At 42.6% G+C, this 26,187-nt stretch overlaps 1 protein-coding gene across 2 annotated transcripts in view; it reads left to right on the forward strand.

Annotated features, from left to right (window-relative positions):
• The window catches only part of cdk19 (cyclin dependent kinase 19), a 161,724-nt gene that overhangs the window by 16,682 nt on the left and 118,855 nt on the right, over positions 1 to 26,187 (forward strand). For both annotated transcript variants that reach the window (XR_009654042.1, XM_060913901.1), the window contains exon 2: positions 5,374 to 5,449. Coding sequence is in view for 1 of the 2 variants with exons in the window: in XM_060913901.1 (XP_060769884.1) it covers positions 5,374 to 5,449 (76 nt within the window). In the remaining variant the exon portion in view is untranslated. The remainder of the gene's footprint in view (positions 1 to 5,373; positions 5,450 to 26,187) is intronic.

The raw sequence follows: 26,187 nt of genomic DNA on the forward strand, positions 1-26,187 counted from the left end.
TGGGAATACTCGGGATGTGCGTTGAGCAATCGAAATTCACATCTTGCCTTGCACAGTGTTGTAGGCTGTTGGTGTAATTCCCCCATCATACAGCCTCTGTGGACCTCAGAAGCCATTGCTAAGCAGTGCACTGGAGTGTAACAGGCTTCGCCGGCTCATGAGGTTGCCTCGCAGTGGCATCTGACTTGCCTGGTTATGACATATGACAGCATTAACTTTTTCATCCACTGACTCCTGTGAGGTTCATCTGCATGCCGTCCAGTGTCTGTGCCATTGGTCCAAGCCTGGGCTCATCTTCTGTTTTAGCCTGCTGACACCTTTCTGTTTTAGCCAGCATTAACTTTTTTCAGCAGTTTGCGCTACAGTAGCTATTCTGTGGGATTGGACCATATGGGCTAGCTTTCGTGCCCCATGCAAATCAGTGAGCCTTCGACACCCATGACCCTGTCACCAGTTGACCGGGTGTCCCTCCTTGGACCACTTTTGGTAGGTACTAACGACTGCATACTGAGAACACCCCACAAGATGTACCATTTTCGAGAAATGACCTAGTCATCAAGCCATCACAATTTGGCCCTTGTCAGAGTTGCTCAGATCTTTACGCTTGCCCATTTTTCCTGCTTCCAGCACATCAACTTCAAGAACTGACTGACTTTTGCTGCCTAATATATCCCACCCTTTGACAGGTGCCATTGTCATGAGATAATCAATGTTATTCACTTCACCTGTCAGTGGTTTTAATGTTATAGCTGATCACTGTGCTTCTCTGCTGATGACATTTATTATCCTACATATTAAAAACATTTTATTTGACATCTCTGAATGCTAAATGCGAGTTCACTATCTGTGTGGTTTCTCTTCTATGTGTCAGATGTGCGTGTCCTACTTTCTTGCCTGGTCTCACCTCATTACATTTAAAACCTTGCCTGATGGTCGGGGACACACACACACACACACACACACCAGCAGGACAATATGACAACATGGAACTTTGCCAAATTAAAGTTTCATCATGTTTTTTTAAATGTTAGGTTTGGGGGGGGGGGGCGGCACGGTGGTGTAGTGGTTAGCGCCGTCATCTCACAGCAAGAAGGTCCGGGTTCGAGCCCCGTGGCCGGCGAGGGCCCTTCTGTGCGGAGTTTGCATGTTCTCCCCGTGTCCGCGTGGGTTTCCTCCGGGTGCTCCGGTTTCCCCCACAGTCCAAAGACATGCAGGTTAGGTTAACTGGTGACTCTAAATTGACCGTAGGTGTGAATGTGAGTGTGAGTGGTTGTCTGTGTCTATGTGTCAACTCTGTGATGACCTGGCGACTTGTCCAGGGTGTACCCCGCCTTTCGCCCGTAGTCAGCTGGGATAGGCTCCAGTTTGCCTGCGACCCTGTAGAACAGGATAAAGCGGCTAGAGATAATGAGATGAGATGAACCTACCACGAGTAGAACTTGCAATCTCCTGGTCGAGAGGCGGACACACAAACCACTAAGCCAGCTCACGGGAGTTACCATAAATGGATAAATAATATTAGCTGTAGATTTTTTGTGTAAGCAAAAACAACAGCTTGAGCAAGTACACTGGCATGTTGACTAGCGAGTGAAATGATCCACTAGGCTAATAACGCTTTGCTAAGGATGCGCATAACAATAAAGAGGAATTACTAATTTGTAATAATGTGTACATTTTCTTATTGAATTTTTGTTATATTTTAGTCAAAAAAAAAGATTGCTGAACATAATACAGTCTTGACAAAGCAACACCCTATGAGAAACTTCCAGCAGGAAAACCGTGACCTACTAACACTCAATGTTAAAACGCTGCTTATATAATATTATATTATTTTAGTATAATAAGTCATGAAACAGTTACCTAAGCAGTCATTTCTTACATACAGTAAGAAATATTACATGTTATTTGCCTGTTGATATCCGTTGGAGACAGCAAATCAGGAAGCAGAGTTGGTTAGTAAGGATGAGGTGAGGGCAGCTATGAAAAGAATGAAGACTGGGAAAGCAGCTGGACCAGATCGTATCCCGATTGAGGCTTGGAGATGTTTGGGTGAGATGGCTGTGGAGTTCCTAATGAGATTGTTTAATAAGGTCCTAGAGAAATGAGAAAATGCCAAATGAATGGAGAAAGAGTGCGCTAGTCCCAATATACAAGAATAAGGGAGATGTACAGAGCTGCAGTAACTACAGAGGGATAAAATTGATGAGCCACACCATGAAGTTATGGGAAAGAGTATTGGAGGTGAGATTGAGAAGAGAGGTAGCAATCTGTGAACAACAGTACGGGTTTATGCCAAGGAAGAGCACGTCGGATGCAATTTTTGCTTTAAGGATGTTAATGGAGAAGTACAGGGAAGGCCAGAGAAAGCTACATTGTGTGTTTGTAGACCTGGAGAAGGCATACGATAGAGTGCCGAGAGATGAGTTATGGTATTGTATGAGAAAGTGTGGAGTGAATGAGAAGTATATTAGAGTGGTGCAAGACATGTATGAGAACAGTGAAACAGCAGTGAGGTGTGCAGTTGGAACGACTGAATGGTTCAAGGTGAAGGTGGGACTCCATCAACGATCTGCTTTGAGTCCTTTTTTGTTTGCCATAGTGATGGATAGCTTGACGGACGAAGTGAGTCGAGAGTCACCATGGAACATGATGTTCCCTGTGTGGTGAAAGGAGGTTGAGTTGGGTTTGGAGAGATGGAGGTATGCACTGGAACGAAGAGGAATGAAGGTGAGCAGTAGCAAAACAGAATACATGTGCATCAATGAGAATGGGGATGAGAGTGTAGTGAAGATGCAAGGAGTAGACGTAAATAAAGTTGGTGAATTCAAGTACCTGGGGTCAACTGTGCAGGAAAATGGGGGCTGCGATAGTGAGGTGAGAGAGAGTGCAGGCAGGGTGGAGCAGTTGGAGAAGGATTTCGGGAGATAGGAAAGTCCCAGCAAAAGTGAAAGATAAGATGTATAAGACCGTAGTGAGACCAGCTGTGATGTATGGATTGGAGACCCCGTACCCTTAACGAAGAGACAGAAGGCAAAGTTGGAGGTGGCGGAGTTGAGGATGTTAAGGTTTGCGACGGGAGTGACAAGGTTGGACAGGATAAGGAACGAGCACATCAGAGGGACAGCACATGTAGAGAGCTTGGGAATTAAGCTAAGAGAGATGAGACTAAGATGGTATGGGCACATCCTGAGAAGAGATGTTGGAAGGAGAATGTTGAGGATGGAGCTGCCAGGCACACGAAAATGAGGAAGGCCAAAGAGGAGATACATGGATGTGGTGAGAGAGGACATGAAAGTGGCAGGTGTGGTAGAGAAGGATGCGGAAGACAGGGAGCAATGGAGACGAAAGATCCGCTGTGGCGACCCCTAATCAGGAGCAGCCAAAAGAAGAAGATTGCCTATTGAGATCAGCTTTAACTGCAATACATTTTTATTAACATAAGGCTGGGCAATATGACTGCATTGTTGTTATTATTGTGATCAATGATACCACAGTATACTTTGAAGATATCGTCAACATCACGATCGTTTTTTAACGCAGCTACAAATTAAAGCCATTATGAGTTCGAATCTATAAACTGTAAAATGTTAATGTTATTGCTGCTGTTTACCTTTTCTGTGAAACTACTGTTTGTCTTACACAGCGGTGTTGCAATCTCGATTCTGATTGGTCAGAAGGTATTGATTTCATTTTTTTTGGAACCGCAGGTCTGACTGTATATTTTGGCTGCAAGGCAAATTTCTGAAGTGTACTGCGCTTGTTCTGACCCGTTATTGTTTCTTGAATAACAGCTCATTCATGGGGACTTGTATGGCTCCGTGTGAACCAGTTTTGTAAAAAATGGACGTAATCGATATGAAGTTTTCTCTAAGGAGGTGGCAGTTTAGTGTTGAACATTTACGGACGGAGTCTCCAGTGTCAGTGTTTTCTGACATCTTCAGAACAGTGAAGTTTATGATTTGCGTTTTTTCGGTAATACAACAAGTGGCTTTTATTATTTTTTTTAAAGCGGAAGTGAAAATAAAGAGTCTGGTGCTGTATGGTGGTATATGTAGCACTGTTTATAGTTCCTACATACATATATGTAGGCACTAACTTGTTTCACAAGTGTAACTATAAATGGATAAAAAGCACAACATCATTCATTCGGTCTTTAATTAGTAAAAATATTTGTTGGCAAGTCGTTGATTATTTTTCTATCACGGCAACACGTGGAGTATTTTATTATACCTCAGCCCATCGTTCATGTCAGAAAACCACCATAGCATTATGCTAGCAGATGTCTGTCTGTCTGTCTGTCTGTCTGTCTGTCTGTCTGTCTGTCTGCCATTCTCATAGTTGAGGGTTGGCAATCCAGGAAGCCATCAGCTGTAGCTTCCAGGAATTCTCTTGGGTGATTTTATAGCACACCAGAGGGACCCGAACCCTCATCTGGTGGCTGGTACACATAGACGTTAGAGTAGTCGACTTAATCCGCATGTCTTGGGACTGTGAAATGGATCGATGAATGAAATGAAGCTTATGAAATGGATTGATTATATTTAAATATTTTGAAAAAACATGGAGGATTGTTCCCAAGATTGTTCTTTGCTTCCTTTGATCACAAAAAATGTCTTATGTGATTTAATTTATTATTATTATTATTATTATTATTATTATTATTTATTATACCCCCGCCCTGTCCGTCCGAAACACCCTTTTTCTCAGCAACCACAAATCATAGCCACTTGGTACCGAACTTCAGCTTGGGGTTCTATACCGTGTGTACCGTTTTCAGGTCTGTCGCACATCAACTTCCTGTTTACTGACTGAATGTATTTACGAAACATATAGCATGGATTTACAAAATTTTCATAACACTTTTCTCAGCAACTATAAATCACAACTGCTTGGTATTTGGTACCGAGCTTCAGCTTGGGGTTCTAGACCGTGTATACCATTTTCAGGTCTGTCCCACATCGACTTCCTGTTTACCGACTGAATGTATTTCCGAAATATATAGGGTGGATTTTGATGCTATTTCAAGAAGCAAAATGCTATTTCAAAATGACAGTTTATCAGGATGCTATTTGAAATCCCTGGGGAGAGACACGGCTCTCCCCAGAGTGTCCTATTCCTTCAAACGCTTGCATTCTGATATAAGCGAGAGTGGAGGGGATACGAAAGGGAGCAGTAGCTCACAGTTGATCTTGTTGCTACCAGTTTAACAGAATCAATATACTGGTGTATCGTCACTCTTTATCCCGGTGTAGGCGCTCCATTTTTAATCCACCGTGTATTCCGAAGGCACAGGCGTACTGTATCTGTTCTCAGTGAGTTGTCTTCATCATTACTGATGATCAGTAAAGCAGTGTGTGTTTACCGTGTGTGCAGGAAGGACGAGAAAGAGTACGCTCTCAAACAGATCGAAGGCACCGGCATCTCCATGTCTGCTTGCCGAGAGATCGCGGTGAGTCGAGCACCTCTACTTAAACATCACAAACAACACAAACATGCTTATCGAGCCAGAAAAAGGGCTACACTTTCCTCCAAGTCAGCTTTCCTCATAGACAGGCTTATTAAACAGAAATTACCTCCATCCCATTATAGTTTTAGATCCAGGGTCAAATTCAGTAGTCAACTATTTTAGACTGAGGGTGAGGACGAAACCCAAAAGCTATTGTTATCGTGTCACAATGTCGATTATAACATTTCCTGTCATAAATTCCTGACTGATAATAAGTGGTTATTTGCTACACTGTTATTGATCATTGATTATTGCAATGCTTTGTGGTCAGTAATCCCTTAAACCATATAATACGTTGATGGTGTATTGATTTTTTTCTTCTATATTGAGTAGTAAAGTACTATTGCTACATTTGCAGAAGGAAAAATGCCTCCGTAGGGCCAGCTTGCACGGTCTTCATTTGCATATTTGAATCTGATTGGCTCTTATATTTTATGATGCAATAACCCTTGCCCATCACATGTTCAAAACAGTTTTCCCACTTTTAGCAGGTTAAATCAATTCCCCTGGAAGGATTCAGTCATAGAAAAAATATTTTTTAACATTCAGGGATGACCAAATAACGACTGATTATATCTTATATATTTATTTATTTGTAAAAAGGTCCGTTTTGCTGTTCTTTGCTAACATTCGAGGACTCTTTCTTAAAGCCTGGAGCATGCAGCGAAATGTCATTACCTAGCTGTTCTTCTTGTTGCTATCGACGCTGTTTCACTTAGCGACGATGCACCAAGCGGCCCTATAAACAGCCGAAGTTCCTTAGTTTACTTCAGGTTTACTCCATCAGCACCTACTTGTTCCTGATAAGAATGACCCATTGGCTCCTGTTTCCTGGCCGCTGCCAAAACAAGAATGACCTTCACTTGACTCATCTAAGTAACTTTAATCAGTCCAAACAACCGTGATTTAGTTTGTGGAGCCATAACAGGTCTAACTGCAGACAGTCGCTTATCGAAGCAGAGTGAACACAGTGTTTTAGGGATCATGCGACGTTTCGATAATATCATAATTTCATTGGTTCGAGTGATCCTGGTATATATTTTGTTTTCCTCCTTTCTGTCAGTCACGATATAGACATTCCCTCATTTTTTTTTACTGCCCAGAAATGCAAACGTGGCAGAATCCAGTATTAAAGTTATCTAATGTGGATAAACACCTCCAGTCAACACAGGTCCTGGTAGATGAAGCTTTGTGTGTAAATATTTACTTTGTACCAGCTAGAGTCAAACTTCTACCCAGTGTACCTTTAGTTTAGTTTTTTTTTTTTTCCCTGAAGGATGCTTCAGGGTGCTTGGAAGTTTGTGAACCGTTTAGAATTTTCTATATTTCTGCATAAATATGACCTAAAACATCATCAGATTTTCACACAAGTCCTAAAAGTAGATAAAGAGAACCCAGTTAAAGAAATGAGACAAAAATATTATACTTGGTCATTTATTTATTGAGGAAAATGATCCAATATTACATATCTGAGAGTGGCAAAAGTATGTGAACCTCTAAGATTAGCAGTTAATTTGAAGGTGAAATTAGTCAGGTGTTTTCAGTCAGTGGGATGACAATCAGGTGTGAGTGGGCACCCTGTTTTATTTAAAGAACAGGGATCTATCAAAGTCTGATCTTCACAACACATGTTTGTGGAAGTGTATCATGGCACAAACAAAGGAGATTTCTGAGTACCTCAGAAAAAGCATTGTTGATGCTCATCAGGCTGGAAAAGGTTACAAAACCATCTCTAAAGGGTTTGGACTCCACCAATCCACAGTCAGAGAGATTGTGTACAAATGGAGGAAATTCAAGACCATTGTTACCCTCCCCAGGAGTGGTCGACCAACAAAGATCACTCCAAGAGCAAGGCGTGTAATAGTCGGCGAGGTCACAAAGGACCCCAGGGTAACTTCTAAGCAACTGAAGGCCTCTCTCACATTGGCTAATATTAATTTACATGAGTCCACCATCAGGAGAACACTGAACAACAATGGTGTGCATGGCAGGGTCTCAAGGAGAAAGCCACTGCTCTCCAAAAAGAACATTGCTGCTCGTCTGCAGTTTGCTAAAGATCACATGGACAAGCCAGAAGGCCATTGGAAAAATGTTTTGTGGACGGATGAGACCAAGATAGAAATTTTGGTTTAAATGAGAAGCGTTATGTTTGGAGATAGGAAAACACTGCATTCCAGCATAAGAACCTTATCCCATCTGTGAAACATGGTGGTGGTGGTAGTGTCATGGTTTGGGCCTGTTTTGCTGCATCTGGGCCAGGACGGCTTGCCATCATTGATGGAACAATGAATTCTGAATTATACCAGCGAATTCTAAAGGAAAATGTCCGGACATCTGTCCATGAACTGAATCTCAAGAGAAGGTGGGTCATGCAGCAAGACAACAACCCTAAGCACACAAGTCGTTCTACCAAAGAATGGTTAAAGAAGAATAAAGTTAATGTTTTGGAATGGCCAAGTCAAAGTCCTGACCTTAATCCAGTGGAAATGTTGTGGAAGGGCCTGAAGTGAGCAGTTCATGTGAGGAAACCCACCAACATCCCAGAGTTGAAGCTGTTCTGTACGGAGGAATGGGCTAAAATTCCTCCAAGCTGGTGTGCAGGACTGATCAACAGTTACCGCAAACGTTTATTTGTGATTATTGCTGCACAAGGGGGTCACACCAGATACTGAAAGCAAAGGTTCACATACTTTTGCCACTCACAGATATGTAATATTGGATCATTTTCCTCGATAAATAAATGACCAAGTATAATATTTTTGTCTCATTTGTTTCACTGGCTTCTCTTTATCTACTTTTAGGACTTGTGTGAAAATCTGATCATGTTTTAGGTCATATTTATGCAGAAATATAGAAAATTCTCAAGGGTTCAAAAACTTTCAAGCACCACTGTAGAGGTGTGCATCGGGACTGAGAACAAAAGTTGAAACTTTGTGGCTGATCAATGACGACATACAGGACAAAGAAAGGCCACATTTATTAACATCTAAGGAGCATTTTGGATGGGTTGGTTAGACAGCATGGGATTTCATTTAGAATGTTTATTCATTCATATTCAGAGTGAGTGGGATTGGTCAAACTTTGTGAATGGTTCAGGATTGATCAAACTTTCCAGTAGAGAGACCTGGATTAGTCAGACTTTCTGCTAGAATGAGGAAGATTGGTCAAACTTTGTGTGAGTGGGTTGGGATTGGTCAAACTTTCCTTTAGAGTGACCAGGACTGGTCAAACTTTCCGTTAGAGTGGGCAAGGTTGGACAAACTTTCAGTTAGAGTGGGCCGTATTGGACAAAATTTCCTCTAGAGTGGGTAGAGTTGAACATACTTGCCGTTATAGTGACTGGGATTGGACAAAGGTTCCATTTGAATGGCTGGGATTGGTCAAACTTTCTTTGTGATTGGGAGGGACTGATCAAACTTGCCATTAGAGTAACCAGGATTGGTCAAACTTTCCGTTAGAGTGGGTGAGGTTGGACAAACGTCTGGTTAGAGTGGACGGGATTGGACAAAATTTTCCGTTATAGCGACCAAGATTGGGCAAAGTTTCCATTAGAGTGGCTGAGATTGTTCAAACTTTCTTTGTGAGTGGGAGGGATTGGTCAAACTTTCTGTGTAAAAGGGCAGGATCAATCAAACTTTCTATTCGAGTGACCAGGATTGGTCAAATTTTTTGTGAGTGGGCAGAGTAGGACAAACTTTCAGTTAGAGCAGGGCTCTACACTAACTTTTTTTTTTTCAGGAGCACACGTGCTCCTAAGTTAAAAATTTTAGGAGCACAGGGAAAAAAATGGGGGCACAAGCACAAGTAGGTTTTCATTTTAAAGGTTTATTGCAGCGCAAACCTTAGACACACCAACACATAAAACGCAAAATTCAATTGAGAATGAATGAACGAACAAATGAATAACGAACAACTGAATGAATGAACAAACAGTAGCTAAACAGAGAGCAGAGCTCAGCAGAGCTAACAACATCATCAAGGACAGCTCCCACCCTGGCTCGGAGTTCTTTGACTTGCTGCCCTCAGGCAGGCGTTACAGGTGCATCAAAGCAAGGACCAACAGACTCAAAAACAGTTTTTTCCCCACAGGCCATAACCACCTTGAACAATTAGCCTTTTTCACATTACGTCACTTGCAGGGGAACTCGTATCCGTTTTCAGCCTTTTGAATGGAAGAAGAGGTATACGGCTGCAACATATGTTAACAAAACTGTGTCATTCACAGATAAGATTGATAATAATATTGTGCATTGTTGTTTATCATTACGTCTTGTTAGCGACCATTCCAGTCACCTATCTGCCTTGTTTTGGAAAGGAATCTGTGGTTGGTAGAAGAGAGCAACTGGACTTGCTTGAAAAGTCTTGAAGACGTTTCGCCTCTCGTCTGAAAGGCATCCTCAGTTCTGTCTGTCTAATAGGGAGTATCAAGTATTTATCCTCTCATGGATCATCATAGAATCCGAATCAGAATACTGATGGCTGCATTGTAGGTGGCTGATAGATGTCATAGACACCCACCTCTGTTCAGTGATGGTCGTTCCAGGTTGACAAAAATGAACGATCCTCTCTGGCTAAGATGTCTGCCAGTTTTCTGGAAGTCCTCTCATACTCCCGCACCAGTCAAAGGGTACTCATCCCAAAGTGCGTAGAAACATATCTGTGAAGATACTCAGTCATCCAAGTACATAGTAATCTGTGGTTGGTAGAAGAGAGCAACTGGACTTGCTTGAAAAGTCTTGAAGACGTTTCGCCTCTCGTCCGAAAGGCATCCTCAGTTCTGTCTGTCTAATAGGGAGTATCAAGTATTTATACTCAAGGGAGTATCTTCACATGATGAGTTCCCTTTGACTGGTGCGGGAGTATGAGAGGACTTCCAGAAAACTGTCAGACATCTTAGCCAGAGAGGATCGTTCATTTTTGTCAACCTGGAACGACCATCACTGAACAGAGGTGGGTGTCTATGACATCTATCAGCCACCTACAATGCAGCCATCAGCATTCTGATTCGGATTCTATGATGACCCATGAGAGGATAAATACTTGATACTCCCTATTAGACAGACAGAACTGAGGATGCCTTTCGGACGAGAGGCAAAACGTCTTCAAAACTTTTTCAAGCAAGTCCAGTTGCTCTCTTCTACCAACCACAGATTACTATGTACCTGGATGACTGAGTATCTTCACAGATATGTTTTGAAAAGGAAGTTTACTGACTTTCTATGGTTGCTACTTGTTAGCCAGCAGATTAGCATGCTGCCTCTTCTTCCATTCAAAAGGCTGAAAACGAATGTGAGGTTCTTCTGCAAGTGACGTAATGTGAAAAAGGCTAATTACATGCACTGACTGATGCCACTTCTGGCAGGTGCAACAATGCACCAACAAGGACCTAAAAGGACAATATTCTCAGTGCAATACTTATTACAGTGCAACCTCACAGAGCAACTTTTTAGTTTTTATAGCTTTTGTATATTTTATATTTATATTTCTGCACTTTTACATCCATACCACAGGCGATTGCTCTAAGACAACGAAGGAGGCTCAGCCTCCTCTAAAAATGACGAACATCGTGTAGGATGAATTGCGCTAGGCTTATGTTATAGCCGACCTTATAACATTGCTATTTCAGATCCAGAATCATAGAAATATATGTGCTCAACCCACTACAGTGCAAAATCATTCCGTTATAACTTTCCCCAGTTCGCCTAATGTGTGCGTGAGTTTTTCCACCTCGTGACAGCGCGATGCAGCCCAGCCTCAGTGGACTTCAATGGCATTTGGGAGCTCTGCGCTTTTCAATATCAAAATGCAAGACGAGTATTGGACAAATACTGCGAAAACGCCCGCCCACGGAGTCTCACGGACTCCCAGCCTCAGTGGACTTCAATGGCATTTGGGAGCTATGCGCTTTTCAATATCAAAATGCAAAACGGTTATTGGACAAATACTGCGAAAACTCCCGCCCACCGGACTCCCAGCCTCACAGTGGGAGGGACATGGCAGTTTCCGCGAGGAGACTGGTGATTGGTGAAAGCGGCCGGATATTTTCTTTGATTGACAGCTCGTTTCAAATATAGACAGGCAGCGGTGAATTTCAGTTCAGTCCCATGCGGATTCGCAAGTACTGTGGTGTATTGTAAGAGATCAGCTTACATTTCGATTTCATTCATTACATACGGTTTCTACCAGCTTTTTTAGTTTGTATATATTTTCATTGTAAATAAAGTGTAAATATAGTGTTGTCAAGTTTGCTATCTTAGTTCCAGAAATTTCGTTTATTTGAGTGACTGAACTTGAACTTGAGAGGGCTAGTCAGCTAGCAAGAAAGCTGCACACGGATGCCAAGCATTGCTGATTTAATTTTGGCGAAGCCATTTGCCAGTCTTCCTTTCGAGGAAAAAATTAAAATTAAAGAGCAGGGTAGACCAACGCCTCAAATTGACTTGGTGAAAAAGGTAGGGAATAATACTCGTTCCTTTCAGCTCTCCTGGTACGAGAAAGTGAATTGGCTAACAGCAAGTGACCCACATCAACAACAGTAAATAGGCTACTTTAGTAATATGTCATGGATGGACCAAAAATATAGAATCTATTTAAAATGTTTATGCTGAGTATATTATATTGGAATATACAGTGGGGCAAAAAAGTATTTAGTCAGTCACCAATTGTGCAAGTTCTCCCACTTAAAAAGATGAGAGGCCTGTAATTTTCATCATAGGTATACCTCAACTATGAGAGACAAAATGAGGGAAAAAAATCCAGAAAATCACATTGTCTGTCTGATTTTTAAAGAATTTATTTGCAAATGATGGTGGAAAATAAGTATTTGGTCAATAACAAAAGTTCATCTCAATACTTTGTTATATACCCTTTGTTGGCAATGACAGAGGTCAAACGTTTTCTGTAAGTCTTCACAAGGTTTTCACACACTGTTGCTGGTATTTTGGCCCATTCCTCCATGCAGATCTCCTCTAGAGCAGTGATGTTTTGGGGCTGTCGCTGGGCAACACGGACTTTCAACTCCCTCCAAAGATTTTCTATGGGGTTGAGATCTGGAGACTGGCTAGGCCACTCCAGGACCTTGAAATGCTTCTTACGAAGCCACTCCTTCGTTGCCCAGGCGGTGTGTTTGGGATCATTGTCATGCTGAAGGACCCAGCCATGTTTCATCTTCAATGCCCTTGCTGATGGAAGGAGGTTTTCACTCAAAATCTCACGATACATGGCCCCATTCATTCTTTCCTTTACATGGATCAGTCGTCCTGGTCCCTTTGCAGAAAAACAGCCCCAAAGCATGATGTTTCCACCCCCATGCTTCACAGTAGGTATGGTGTTCTTTGGATGCAATTCAGCATTCTTTCTCCTCCAAACATGACAAGTTGAGTTTTTACCAAAAAGTTCTATTTTGGTTTCATCTGACCATATGACATTCTCCCAGTCCTCTTCTGGATCATCCAAATGCTCTCTAGCAAACTTCAGACGGGCCTGGACATGTACTGGCTTAAGCAGGGGGACACGTCTGGCACTGCAGGATTTGAGTCCCTGGCGGTGTAGTGTGTTACTGATGGTAGCCTTTGTTACTTTGGTCCCAGCTCTCTGCAGGTCATTCACTAGGTCCCCCCGTGTGGTTCTGGGATTTTTGCTCACCGTTCTTGTGATCATTTTGACCCCATGGGGTGAGATCTTGCGTGGAGCCCCAGATCGAGGGAGATTATCAGTGGTCTTGTATGTCTTCCATTTTCTAATAATTGCTCCCACAGTTGATTTCTTCACACCTAGCTGCTTACCTATTGCAGATTCAGTCTTCCCAGCCTGGTGCAGGTCTACAATTTTGTTTCTGGTGTCCTTTGACAGCTCTTTGGTCTTGGCCATAGTGGAGTTTGGAGTGTGACTGTTTGAGGTTGTGGACAGGTGTCTTTTATACTGATAACGAGTTCAAACAGGTGCCATTAATACAGGTAACGAGTGGAGGACAGAGGAGCCTCTTAAAGAAGTTGTTACAGGTCTGTGAGAGCCAGAAATCTTGCTTGTTTGTAGGTGACCAAATACTTATTTTACCGAGGAATTTATCAATTAATTCATTAAAAATCCTACAATGTGATTTCCTGGATTCTTTCCCCCCATTCTGTCTCTCATAGTTGAAGTGTACCTATGATGAAATTTACAGGCCTCTCTCATCTTTTTAAGTGGGAGAACTTGCACAATTACTGGCTGACTAAATACTTTTTTGCCCCACTGTATATTTTTGTGGATATGAATTAAACACAGCTACAATTTGGAAAACATTTTTAAACAAAAACACAGCCGAGAACATTTCACACTACAGACCTGGATTAAAAGTGAAGGGTTATCAAAATTGTCGATAAAACATTTCTCAGTCAAAATAAGTAAAATATAGGGAAAGTGTCATTGAATGAAATGTGTGGCACCCAGCTCTATGTTTGGCTCCCCAAGGTCAGTGCTTGTGCCTATTCCAGAACACTCTGCTGTTACTGCTGAGGTTCCTGACAAAGAGCTGCTTTCAATAATGATCAATTTTTAAACAACATGCCACAATTTTAAAATATAAAATGTTAAAATATACCCCCCCCCCAACATCACCATCATGTATATTGGACAGTAGGCTAATGGGCCAAAAGAACTTGTTATTTCACAGTTTGTGACCCTGCCAACAATCAGCCAGATCAGAGGCAAGAGTATGGGCAAAATTGATGTGTTTTTTCTTTTTTGTTTTAAAATCTGGAAATATCGTAACCGACCAGCCTCCCCTGTTTGAAAGACTACCAGCCGCCACTGATCCATACCCAATACAATGCAATACCAAATACAGTGCAATATCCTGAGTTTTGTAGCTGAACTGAGTTTCTATAACTAATGTGCAATTAACATCTGCAACTCAACACACCCAGTTGTATATATATTCTTTGTTTTTCTGCTGTGTTGTGACATGCACCATTTGTATATACTGTATATTATTAGGGCCCGAGCCCTATAGGGCGAAGGCCCTATTGTTCTTGTAAGAGTTCACTATTATTATTCTTCCGTCTTCTTCTTCTTCTTCTTCCGTCTTCTTCTTCTTCTTCTTTATTTTTCTCCGCTGTTGGGCCATTTTCGGGGCGCTTGCCATGGGCGAAAACGCACGAAATTTGGCACCAGTTCCGAGAATTGCCACCGCTACTCAGAACCAGAAGCCCAAACTTGGCCGGGGCTCAGGGCCTCTATAGCGCCCCCTAAGTCGTTGTGATTTTGGCCTCCCGCATTATGGTGCCTGGGTGCCATGTAGTTTGTAGTAGTGGCATGCCATTTGGTACGCATATGTAGCTCACTAAGCCGGACAAAAATGTAATGCCAATGCATTAGCCACGCCCAACAGGAAGTGAGGTAATTTCACTTTTGTGCGAAATGCATGGCCACGAAGACGGCGCAACTCCTCCTAGACCGTTCATAGGAATGTCACCAAAATTGATACACATCATCTTCAGACATGGCTGACAAAAGTTACTAAATACGTTTCACGTAGGATAAACCGTTCAGAAGTTATACGTCAATCAATTTTCGATGCAAAATTTTACATGCTTAAAAATTCATAACAAATCTTCTGATTGCTCAATACTGCTCATACTTCACACGCAAATCACTCATTGGGCTTCCGACATGTTACCCAATTTCTGTGATATTTCGCCACTGGGGGCGCTATTTTTGGGCAAAAATTCCAATCTTTCCTCAAATTTGGTCAAACTTCACGGCCACCCTCTTACTACCTCCCATGTCATGTATACCACGTTTTGGAAATTTTCGTCCATGGGGGGCGCTGTTTTTGGCCGACGCAATTGCTCCAAAACGGGTTTTTGGTAAATAATTCCATAATGCTTTTCCTTCACACCACTACCTTGTGATAGTACGTTGCTGTTGTAGACACTTATTTTTCCAACTCATCATCGCTCATGTACAGCATAGCGCCACCTTCTGACATGGGAAAAACCAAAAAATTTATTCTTCAAAAATCTATATCTCATCTTCTATTTACTCAATTGTCATCAAACTTCATACGCAAACTCTTCATAGCTCACCTGACATATACGCCAAATTTTGTGCACTTTCGCCACTGGGGGCGCTATTTTTGGGCAAAAAATCCAATCTTTCCTCAAATTTGGTCAAACTTCACGGCCACCCTCTTCCCACCTCCCATGTCATGTATACCACATTTTGGGAATTTTCGTCCATGGGGGGCGCTGTTTTTGGCCGACGCTATTGCTCCAAAACGGGTTTTTGGTACATCATTCCATAATGCTTTTCCTTCACACCACTACCTTGTGGTAGTACGTTGCTGTTGTAGACACTTATTTTTCCAACTCATAATCGCTCATGTACAGCATAGCGCCACCTACTGACATGGGAAAAACCATAAAATTTATTCTTCAAAAATCTATATCTCATCTTCTATTTACTCAATTGTCATCAAACTTCATACACAAACTCTTCATAGCTCACCTGACATATACGCCAAATTTTGCGCAGTTTCGCCCCTGGGGGTGCTGGCTATGGCAAAAATGATATTGCAGCTTCTGATTTGTCAAACTTGGCAAGCAAACTCTTTGCAAGACCCTTATTGGGGCGCTTGCCATGGTCGACAACGCACGAACTTTGGCTCCTTTTTCTTAGACTGCCACCGCTACTGAGAACCAGAAGCCCAGATCCTGGCGGGCCTCAGGGCCTCTATAGCGCCCCCCGCGCACCGTTCAGTGCGAGACCCTATTGTTGCCTTGTGTCCATTTCTGTGGTTTGTCGCCATTGTGGGAGTAATGTCTCTTGCCGAAGAAGCTGTGGAAGGTATTTCGCGGGGACGCATGCCCCCGCCCCCCTTGGCCGCTGGCGCGAGGGCCCGTCGAGGCCGCTTGCGGCTTTAATTTGTTTTTCTGCTGTGTTGTATGTTCCCATCTAAATGTTTGCACTGGGGTGTGTGTTTTCCATCTCATTATATAATTTTCCCGCACCTTCTCCCGTCGTTCTAGCTTTCTTCACTACACTTTCTTCCTCGTCCGTTCTTTTATTCCTGTTTCCACCATCATTGCTTTTAAAAAACGCCGTTATTCTCTGCATAACGAATATATTTCTCAGCTCGGTCCGAACCAGCTCTCAGTTATCTCTCAGTTGAATGATCTGATGAATCCCTAAAAAGCACTTTTCCCAGCTAATGCCACACCCACAACATACAACCGTGGGAAAGAGGGGCAATCACAGAAAGATGAGTAGAAAACAGGAAATGTTACGGGGGATATTTATTGTGATAGTAGGCTATTGTAGCGTCAGCACAAAAGCACCAGACTCAACTTTAACTGTGTTATTCAGTATTTAAAAGTGTTATTCAGTAGCCTAAACTTATTCAAGCTACAGACCAAGAAGAATAAAAATGCTGAAATCTCATGTCCCGGTAAAACGCACTAGCATGGCAGAACGGCAAAAAAAAGTAACTTTTTCACTAACACCCCCCCCCCCCCCCCCCCCCCCCCCCCCCGGCTACCGTGGGAACCACCGCAGTGCAAGACAGAGGCAATGCACGCAACTACAGACAGGGAGCAAGGCGCAGGCAGAACACGCACGCACGCATGTACACAACACTGAATGCACACACTTACAACAATACAGGCCGTTACTCATTACACTATATTAGGTAGGCTATCCAGCGCTGGATTTACATACTTTGCAGTTTAACGTTTGATACATTTTAGAATGTTAAACTCGTTGTGTCTGTGCTCAGTGCTTTCCTAAATTGTCGGCCGCAATAAGCCCTCGCACGAATGCGCGTGTTTTTTTTTCGCCGTTCGCATGCCGAAAAATTCGCTCGCAAATGCGAGTGAAATGTGCGCACTGTAGAGCCCTGAGTTAGAGGGGAAGGGATTGGATAAAATTTCCATTAGAGTGGGTGGGGTTGCACAGACTTTCCGTTATAATGAAAGGGATTGGACAGACTTTCCATTAGAGTGGGCAGGGTTGAACAAAATTTCCATTATAGTGACCAGGATTGGACAGACTTTCCATTAAAGTGGCTGAGATTAGTCAGACTTTGTGTGAGTGGGCTGGGATTAGTCAGACTTTCCATTAGAGTGACCAGGATTGATCAGACTTTGTTATAGTGGGTGAGGTTTGGACAAACGTTTAGTTAGAGTGGAAGGGATTGGACAAAATTCCCTTATAGTGACCAGGATTGGGCAAAGTTTCCATTAGAGTTGCTGAGATTGGTCAAACTTTCTTTGTGAGAGGGTTGGGATTGGTCAAACTTCCCACTAGAGTGACCAGGATTGGTCAAACTTTCTGTTAGAGTGGGTGAGGTTTGGACAAACGTTTGGTTAGAGTAGACAGGATTGGACAAAATTTCCACTAGAGTGGGCTGAGATTGGTCAAACGTTCTTTGTGAGTAGGAGGGATTGGTCAAACTTTCTCTGCAAATGGGTGGGATTGACCAAACTTTCCATTAGAGTGACCAGGATTGGTCAAACTTTTTGTGAGTGGGCAGGGTTGGACAAAGGCCCAATCCCAATTCTAATTTCTACCCCTTGTTGTGGGAAATCACTCAAACCCCTTCGTTCGGAGTCAGCTCCAGGAAAATCTCCGTTTGGAGGGGTACAGAAGCCCTACCCCTTCTCCTACCCCTCCACGTTAACTGGGATTGGGATACCCCTACCCCTTCACATGAACGCGCAAAATGGAGGGGAAGGGCCAAGGGGTTGGTCCAAGGGGTGAAATGGGATTCGGCCCAAGTTTCAGTTAGAGTGGGAGGGATTAGATGAAATTTCCATTAGAGTGGGTGGGGTTGAACAAACTTTCCGTTATAGCGACAGGGATTGGACAGACTTTCCATTAGAGTGGGCAGGATTGGACAGACTTTCCATTAGAATGACTGGGATTGGTCAAACTTTGTGTGTGTGGGCGTGGTTGGACAAACGTTCGGTTAGAGTGGCCGGGATTGGACAGACCATCTGTAAGAGTGGCTGAGATTGGTCAAGCATTCTTTGTGAGTGGGTTGGGATTGGTCAAACTTTCAGTTAGAGTGGGTGAGGTTGGACAAACTTTTGGTTAGAGTGGGAGGGATTGGACAACATTTCCGCTAGAGTGGGCGGGGTTGGACAAACTTTCCAGATTGAGCAAAGTTTCCATTAGAGTGGCTAAGACTTGGCAAACTTTCTTTGTGAGTGGGAGGGATTGGTCAAACTTTCTGTGCAAATGGGTGGGATTGATCAAACTTTCCATTAGAGTGACCAGGATTGGTCAAACATTTTGTGAGTGGGCAGGGTTGGACAAACCTCTGGTTTGAATGGACGGGATTGGGCAAATTTTCTGTTAGAGTGGGCAGGGTTGAACAAACTTTCCGTTATAGTGACCGGGATTGGACGGACTTTCCATGACAGTGGCTGAGATAGGGCAAACGTTCTTCGTGAGTGGGTTGGGATCGGTCAAACTTTCCATTAGAGTGGGCGAGGTTGGTCAAACTTTCCATTAGAGTGGGCGAGGTTGGACAAACTTTCCATTAAAGTGACCTGGGATTGGTCAAATGTTCTCTGTGAGCGGGTTGGGATTGGTCAAACTTTCCATTAGAGTGACTGGGATTAGTCAGACTTTTTGTTAGAATGAGTGGGATTGGTCAAACCTTCTGTGTCAGTGGGTTGGGACTGGTCAGACCTTCTGTGCAAATGGGCAGGATTGGAGGAAATTTCTGGAGGAGTGGGTGGGGTTGGTCAAACTTTCTTTGTAAGTGGGCAGGAGTTGAGCAATTCCAGCGTTATGGATGTGACATTTGGACTCAAAATGGCAACAACTGACCTAGTTAATTTTTATTCCTTTCCAGTATTTTAAAATTTGTTGTATATTTTTAAGACCTCTCATATTGGAGAAGTCATGGGAAAAAAAAGAATTCTCATAGTACATTTAGAACTCTAGAAAATGCCAAAAAAGACATGCGTTATGGATGTGATGGAAAAAATACCCCATTTCCAGGGTGACTACACATATTCATCAAACTCTGTGAAATTGCAAACATAATATCCAAATGCAGGCATGCATTTAATAAAGGAGTCTTAGCTGAAAATAAAAAAAAGCCTTTGTTTAAAATATTTTCTATTTCAAGCAGAATCTCGTCTCGTCTCGTCTCGTCTTCTTCCGCTTATCCGGGACCGGGTCGCGGAGGCAGCAGTCTAAGCATGGAAGCCCAAACTTCCCTTTCCCCAGACACCTCGGCCAGCTCCTCGGGAAGAACACCGAGGCGTTCCCAGGCCAGCCGAGAGACATAGTCCCTCCAGCATGTCCTGGGTCTTCCCCGGGGCCTCCTCCCGGGGGGACATGCCTGGAACACCTCCCCAGGGAGGCGTCCAGGAGGCATCCGAAAAAGATGCCCGAGCCACCTCAGCTGGTTCCTCTCGATGTGGAGGAGCAGCGGCTCTACTCCGAGCTCCTCCCGAGTGACTGTGCTTCTCACCCTATCTCTAAGGGAGCGCCCAGCCACCCTGCGAAGGAAACTCATTTCAGCCGCTTGTATCCGCGATCTTGTTCTTTCTGTCATTACCCAAAGCTCATGACCATACCCTTTCAAGCAGAATCTAGGAAGAAAAAATCAGCGTTATGGATGTGACATAATTCTGTTATGGATGTGACGAGTCTGAAATAGACATGGCATATGTTTAGAAAATCAGCAATTTAACCACCATAACCCTTTGAAAAACTCTCTAAATATCAGCTAAAACTATCAAAGTTCTTAAATAATATTTAGGATGGCTATTGTTTTGCTGTTTTGTGGATTTTAGCATACATTTCTGTGGCTTGTGGCAATAATATAGAATTGTACATGATCAAAGTTGATTTTAGCTTGGGTTTTACATTATAAGAAAGAAAGACTGACAGTGACATATTAGGTTGGTTACAAATTGGTTCAACTTATTCACATCTGTAAAATACAGGCCTAGGTGATATCTCTGGGAGTGGTTTTGATGTATTACATGTTGCTTTATTTTTGCATGGTGAGGTTGACATTTACATGGAATTGCCCAGTTGTCGCACTTTGTGTGCAAACAGACAGGATTGGACAAACTGTGTGAGCAGGTGGGATTGGCCAAATTTTCTGCAGGAGCAGGCAGGATTGATCAAACCTTTTTTAAAGGTAGACTATGTACTAAAGTACTGATGATTCCCATAAAGTTCTTGGAACAGTGTGTTGTGACAGTTTGTACTATTAATCCACCACTTGAACAACACAAGCTGATCTTTACACGTCATATCAAGGGTTCTAATGACGTCATTGTGGAGCAACGTAGAGATGAGTGTTTTGTTCATATACTGGACAGACATTGACTCCCATTGATCACCGAGCAGGTGTATAACTTATTTATCAGATATTTATGAGGTCGTAACATTTGAGTAATGAACAGTTTCCGAAAACAAAATGGGTATTGCAAGTAGAAAAGCCCACAGTCCTCATTTATCCTCATTTCAGGAAGGAAGTAAATAACAATAGGGGCTTTCTCTTATCTGTCTGTGTCTGAGGAGAAAGCTAAAGCCAGCTCTGATGACGCCCTTCTCTCGATTATTACCTAGTTAGCAGAGAGAGGTGTGTAAACATGGTTATTGTTCTTGTTGCTGCTGAGTCTGTTCCCATTAGCGACGAGGCACCAGATGTCCTTGGGATGATTATAAGCAATTCGACGTTCCTTATGGATTACACCAGTTTGCCAGCAGCACCTCATTCTTTCTAATTAGAGCTGTGTGATGAGAAGAGGAATACACCTGGGCCACAACATCACAACATCAACTCCCGTTTCCTGGCCACCGCCAAAACACGATTGACCTTCAACTGACTTATCAAACAATGAAGCGTGTTTAGTTTGTGGAGCCAAAACACCCTTGTACAGACAGCGGATGTTCATCTGAGAGCAGTAATGGCTTACTGATATTTGTTTGTGACCCCAATACGTAAGGAATAAAACCCAACAGTGCCGTTATGGGAAAATAATCAACAACAGAGTGATGCGATGAAGTCGAGTTACCACCTCTTACCAACCAGAAGTTGATTGCTTTCCTGCAACAACATGCCCTGAAGTGTTGCTTTCCTCTTAGCAGCTATAAGCAGTCGACATATGACTTCAATTACATGTTAGCAAATTTTTTTTTTATCGTCAACAGTTCTAATAAACGCTCTATTAGGATTCTGTCTCAGGGCATCAAATCCGGTAGACTATAAGACTAACTCGAGCCAGGAGTAGAAGGCGTGGCCTGTGTGTCCGTCAGGCTTAGTGAAGGAGGCGTGGCCTCTGTGCCTTTGAAGGTGTATTTATTTTGTACTTAATTTCGTATTGTTCATTCAGTATTCTAGAACAAACTTCAATTAAATTGTAAAATACAATGTAAGGCATTTATTATTATTATTATTATTATTATTATTATTATTATTATTATTATTATTATTATTATGCGAACGTGCAAGTTGAAAGCAAAGACACTTATTACTGCAGTTTGTAAACCTTTCATTTCAACATGAGCACAACATTCATAAGTGTACTTTCTTCCTCTTAAATAGCTTATTATCCCCCGCTGGCCGAAAGGCCCGAAGGGGGATTATGTCATGGTGACGTCCGTCCGTCCCAGGAAGGGTGCTCACCTTCTGAAATCAACTCCTCTCACAATTTTTGGAGGAATTTCATAAAACTTGGTAGGATTCTTTGTTATGTCGGTAATACGCATATTGTAATTTCGTTCAATTCGGTCACATTTTACCAGAGTTCCAGCCCTTTATTAACAAAATTATAATCTGACAATTTCATGAGTGTGTTCTCCTTCTGAAATCAACTCCTCTCACAATTTTTGGAGGAATTTCACCAAACTTGGCAAAACGCATTGTTATTTGTCAGTAGTATGCATATTGTAATTTTGTTCAATTCGGTCGCATTTTACCAGAGTTAACAACCTTGTACTTTCACAATTTCATGAAGGTGTGCTCGCCTTCTGACATCAACTCCTCTCACAATTTTTGGATGAATTTCTCGAAGCTTGGCAAAAGGCCTTGTTATATGACGGTAATACGCAGATTGCGATTTAATTTTGTTTGTGAAATTTTTCCCAGAGTTTTGACCCTTGATTAAAATGGCTTGTACTTTGACAATTTCATGAGGGTGTACATTCTTCTGAAATCAACTCCTCTCACAATTTGTGGAGGAATTTCACCAAACTTGGCAAAAGGCTTTGCTATAGGACAGTTATACGCATATTGAAATTTCGTGTAATTTGGGCAAATTTTCCCAGAGTTATGCCCTTGATTATTAACAAACTTTGGTAATTTCATCAAGGTGTGCTTGCTTTCTGAAATCAACTTGTCTCACAATTTTTATTATCCCCCGCTGGCTGAAAGGCCCGAAGGGGGATTATGTCGTGGCGATGGCCATCCATCCGTCCGGGGAAGGCTACTCACCTTTTGAAATCAACTCCTCTCACAATTTTTGGAGGAATTTCACAAAACTCGACAGGATTCTTTGTTATAGGTCGGTAATACGCATATTGCAATTTCGTTCAATTCAGTAGCATTTTACCAGAGTTATAGCCGAGTTGCCAGTGGGGATATTGTGGTCTCGGAGCACTCTTGTATCACACTGATGTAGGATTATCAGGAAATTACTAGGTGCTGATTTATGAATAGTGACACTGGTGTTACGTCCCATTTATGGGTCATCAAGCAATTCATTACGGTGAGTTACTGCAACTTTATGAGGTGTAATTAGAGTTAAATAGCAGAAAACGCGTACAAACACATACCAAGTGTATCACTGGCAAAGAATTTTCACATGAATTAGAAACCAGAGACCAGGAAATGTTGCTGTTGAGTGTAGTTATTAAGTGTGTAATAAAAATAAAAGCTGCTGGCGTGAGATAAATGCAGGTTGTTGTTGTTTTTTTATTACTTTGCCGGTTAACAGACACAGAGGGTAAGGAAGAGGAAACACTATGAAGGAAAGATCAGCGAATGACGAGAACAATAAGCCCTTTTAGTTCTGTTCAACCTTCTACGCACGTGTGTGTGTGTGTGTGTGTGTGTGTGTGTGTTGCCATGTGGGTGCAGCTTTAGCTTATTTGACTGGCTCAAAAACAAGCCATTGTGCAGCATTTTGCATCATGAAAAATTACACATAATAACAGTAATAATGAAAAATTATACTTCATAACCATCATGTACCGGTAAATTTTCAGAAAGTATCATCAAACTGAAACGTTTCTCTGACAATAAAACTATGAAGATACAATGTGGGAAAACAGCCAGTCGCAAAGAAGGAATTGTTTTTGTTTAGTAGATTCGTGGCCGGGAGGCACGGTGGTGTAGTGGTTAGCGCTGTTGCCTCACAGCAAGAAGGTTCAGGTTCGAGCCCCGTGGCCGGCGAGGGCCTTTCTGTGTGGAGTTTGCATGTTCTCCCCGTGTCCGCGTGGGTTTCCTCCGGGTGCTCCGGTTTCCCCCACAGTCCAAAGACATGCAGGTTAGGTTAACTGGTGACTCTAAATTGACCGTAGGTGTGAATGTGAGTGTGAATGGTTGTCTGTGTCTATGTGTCAGCCCTGTGATGACCTGGCGACTTGTCCAGGGTGTACCCCGCCTTTCGCCCATAGTCAGCTGGGATAGGCTCCAGCTTGCCTGCGACCCTGTAGAACAGGATAAAGCGGCTAGAGATAATGAGATGAGATGAGACTCGTGGCCTTTTTGCTTGAAACGTGACCAGTCGTATCATCCAAGTGATTTGGCTTTATTGTCAAATCTATTATCACAGCTATGATGCCATTTAAAATAATTTAATTATTCTCTAAGCCTGACCTAGCGTAAATGAATTTGCTTCTCATTCATAGCCGGCAATGTCGTGAATTTTATTTTCAACGTTTCGTTTATTCCCTTGTATTTTGTTTTTAAAGTTTACAGTTTAATAATCAAGCTCCAAGAGCTTGAGTTAAAGGTCATAGGCAACAGTTTTAATTTTATGCACATTTGAAACTTTATATGTAAAAAAAAAAAAAACCCTCTGTAATTTTCTTCTGGTCCCAAGAAGTATTGTTAAGTAATAATTAAAATAAGTTAGCATGGATCGCGGCGAATTTCTGTTCGGCGATTTTCGTGACCACTCGGCGCGTGACGTCATTTAAGACAAACAAACCGCTTGAGTTGAGTCCACTTCCGTTTACTTACATTGCCGTTCGGCTTGAGTGCAGACGTACGTTCAGGAATTTCCAAAGACAAACCCCCATGCCTTATTGTTGTGCAGTGAACTGTAACAACGGGACCGGTTCAGGAAGAAGTTTTTACCTTTTACCGAGAGAGGAGAAGAGGCAGAGAGAGTGGATTGGCTTTTTCCAGAAGAGAAGAGGCGGCGCGGGAGGATTGGCTTTTTCCGAAAAAGAAGAGGCGGAGCGAGTGGGTTGGCTTTGTCCAAAAAAGGATAAGAGGCGGAGCAAGTGGGTTGGCTTTTTCCGAAAGAGGAGAAGAGGCGGAGAGAGTGGGTTGGCTTTTTCTGGAAGAGACGAGGCGGAGAGAGTGGATTGTGCGCGTGAAACAAAATCAAGCAGTCAAAGAAGAAATGGACCAGCAACGCTCAAGCAAAAAGGAGACGATTGGAGGTAAACATTTTTACTTTTGCTTGCAATTGACAAGTCAAGAATCCTGAGGGATCCTGTACAATCACTGTGGAAATGAGACAAAGGGATATTTCCTTGCTTAGAGTCGGCTATAAATAGTATAATGCCGCGGATGGCAGGCTAATGTGGCCTACCGGCGCACTGTCCAGTAATCGTTGCCTATATCCACTAGGGAGGGCAGTTTAATTATTCTTCAAAAGGGCTCTTATTTAGTATGACGACGAAAGTAGGAATTTATCATAACTACCAGGATAAATCGTTTGGGCGCGAGTCTTGTTGAGGTCCGGGGTCACCGCGATCAGAGTCGCCCGAGTCTCTGTCAGATTCCGAGGCCGCACTGTCAAACCAGTGAGCCACATTCACTGATTGCTTCGCAACGGCCATCGGTTCATACATATACGGTTTCACCTCTCGATATTCAATTTGGAGAGTTCCTACTTCAAAATTGCTGTCGCTTTCACACAACCTCTCACGACCAGTGTCCGTACACGTGTGCTCGGTTCGCAGGTAAACACAGAGCTGCTCCCAGTCTGTTTGGCTTAAATGACGTCACGACGATGGTCCCCTGGCGGTGAAAGTGCGCATAAGTGAGATGTAAACAAACCTTCGGAAATTGGGCAAAACAGTATATTTTAACCATTTTATTCAATTTTAGGGTGCAAATTAGACACTAGGAAGATTGAATTCGCTTTTTGGGTCATTCTTCTAGACAAAGTTGACATTCTACATTTCACCTCTGACCATTGCCTATGACCTTTAAACAGAAATACATGGTTCATTATTCTGACAAATCCATACGGCAGCCTGATATAAGACTATATTTGCATCTGCAATTCAAATCTTTGATCACACGCAGCCATCTTTTATTGATTTTTAAATGCTCAGAAATATGTTCTCATGACTCTTGGATTTGGCTTTGCGCTCGAAATCATCACTGAAATTTATGCCAGTGGATTTTGAAGTAAATAGTCGAATCTTCAGATTAAACAGCCAAATCGTCGGCGGTGGCGGCAGCGGCTGTCCATCGCTAGTGATGA

The sequence above is a fragment of the Neoarius graeffei genome, chromosome 2 (assembly GCF_027579695.1).
Source record: "Neoarius graeffei isolate fNeoGra1 chromosome 2, fNeoGra1.pri, whole genome shotgun sequence".
NCBI lineage: Eukaryota > Metazoa > Chordata > Actinopteri > Siluriformes > Ariidae > Neoarius > Neoarius graeffei.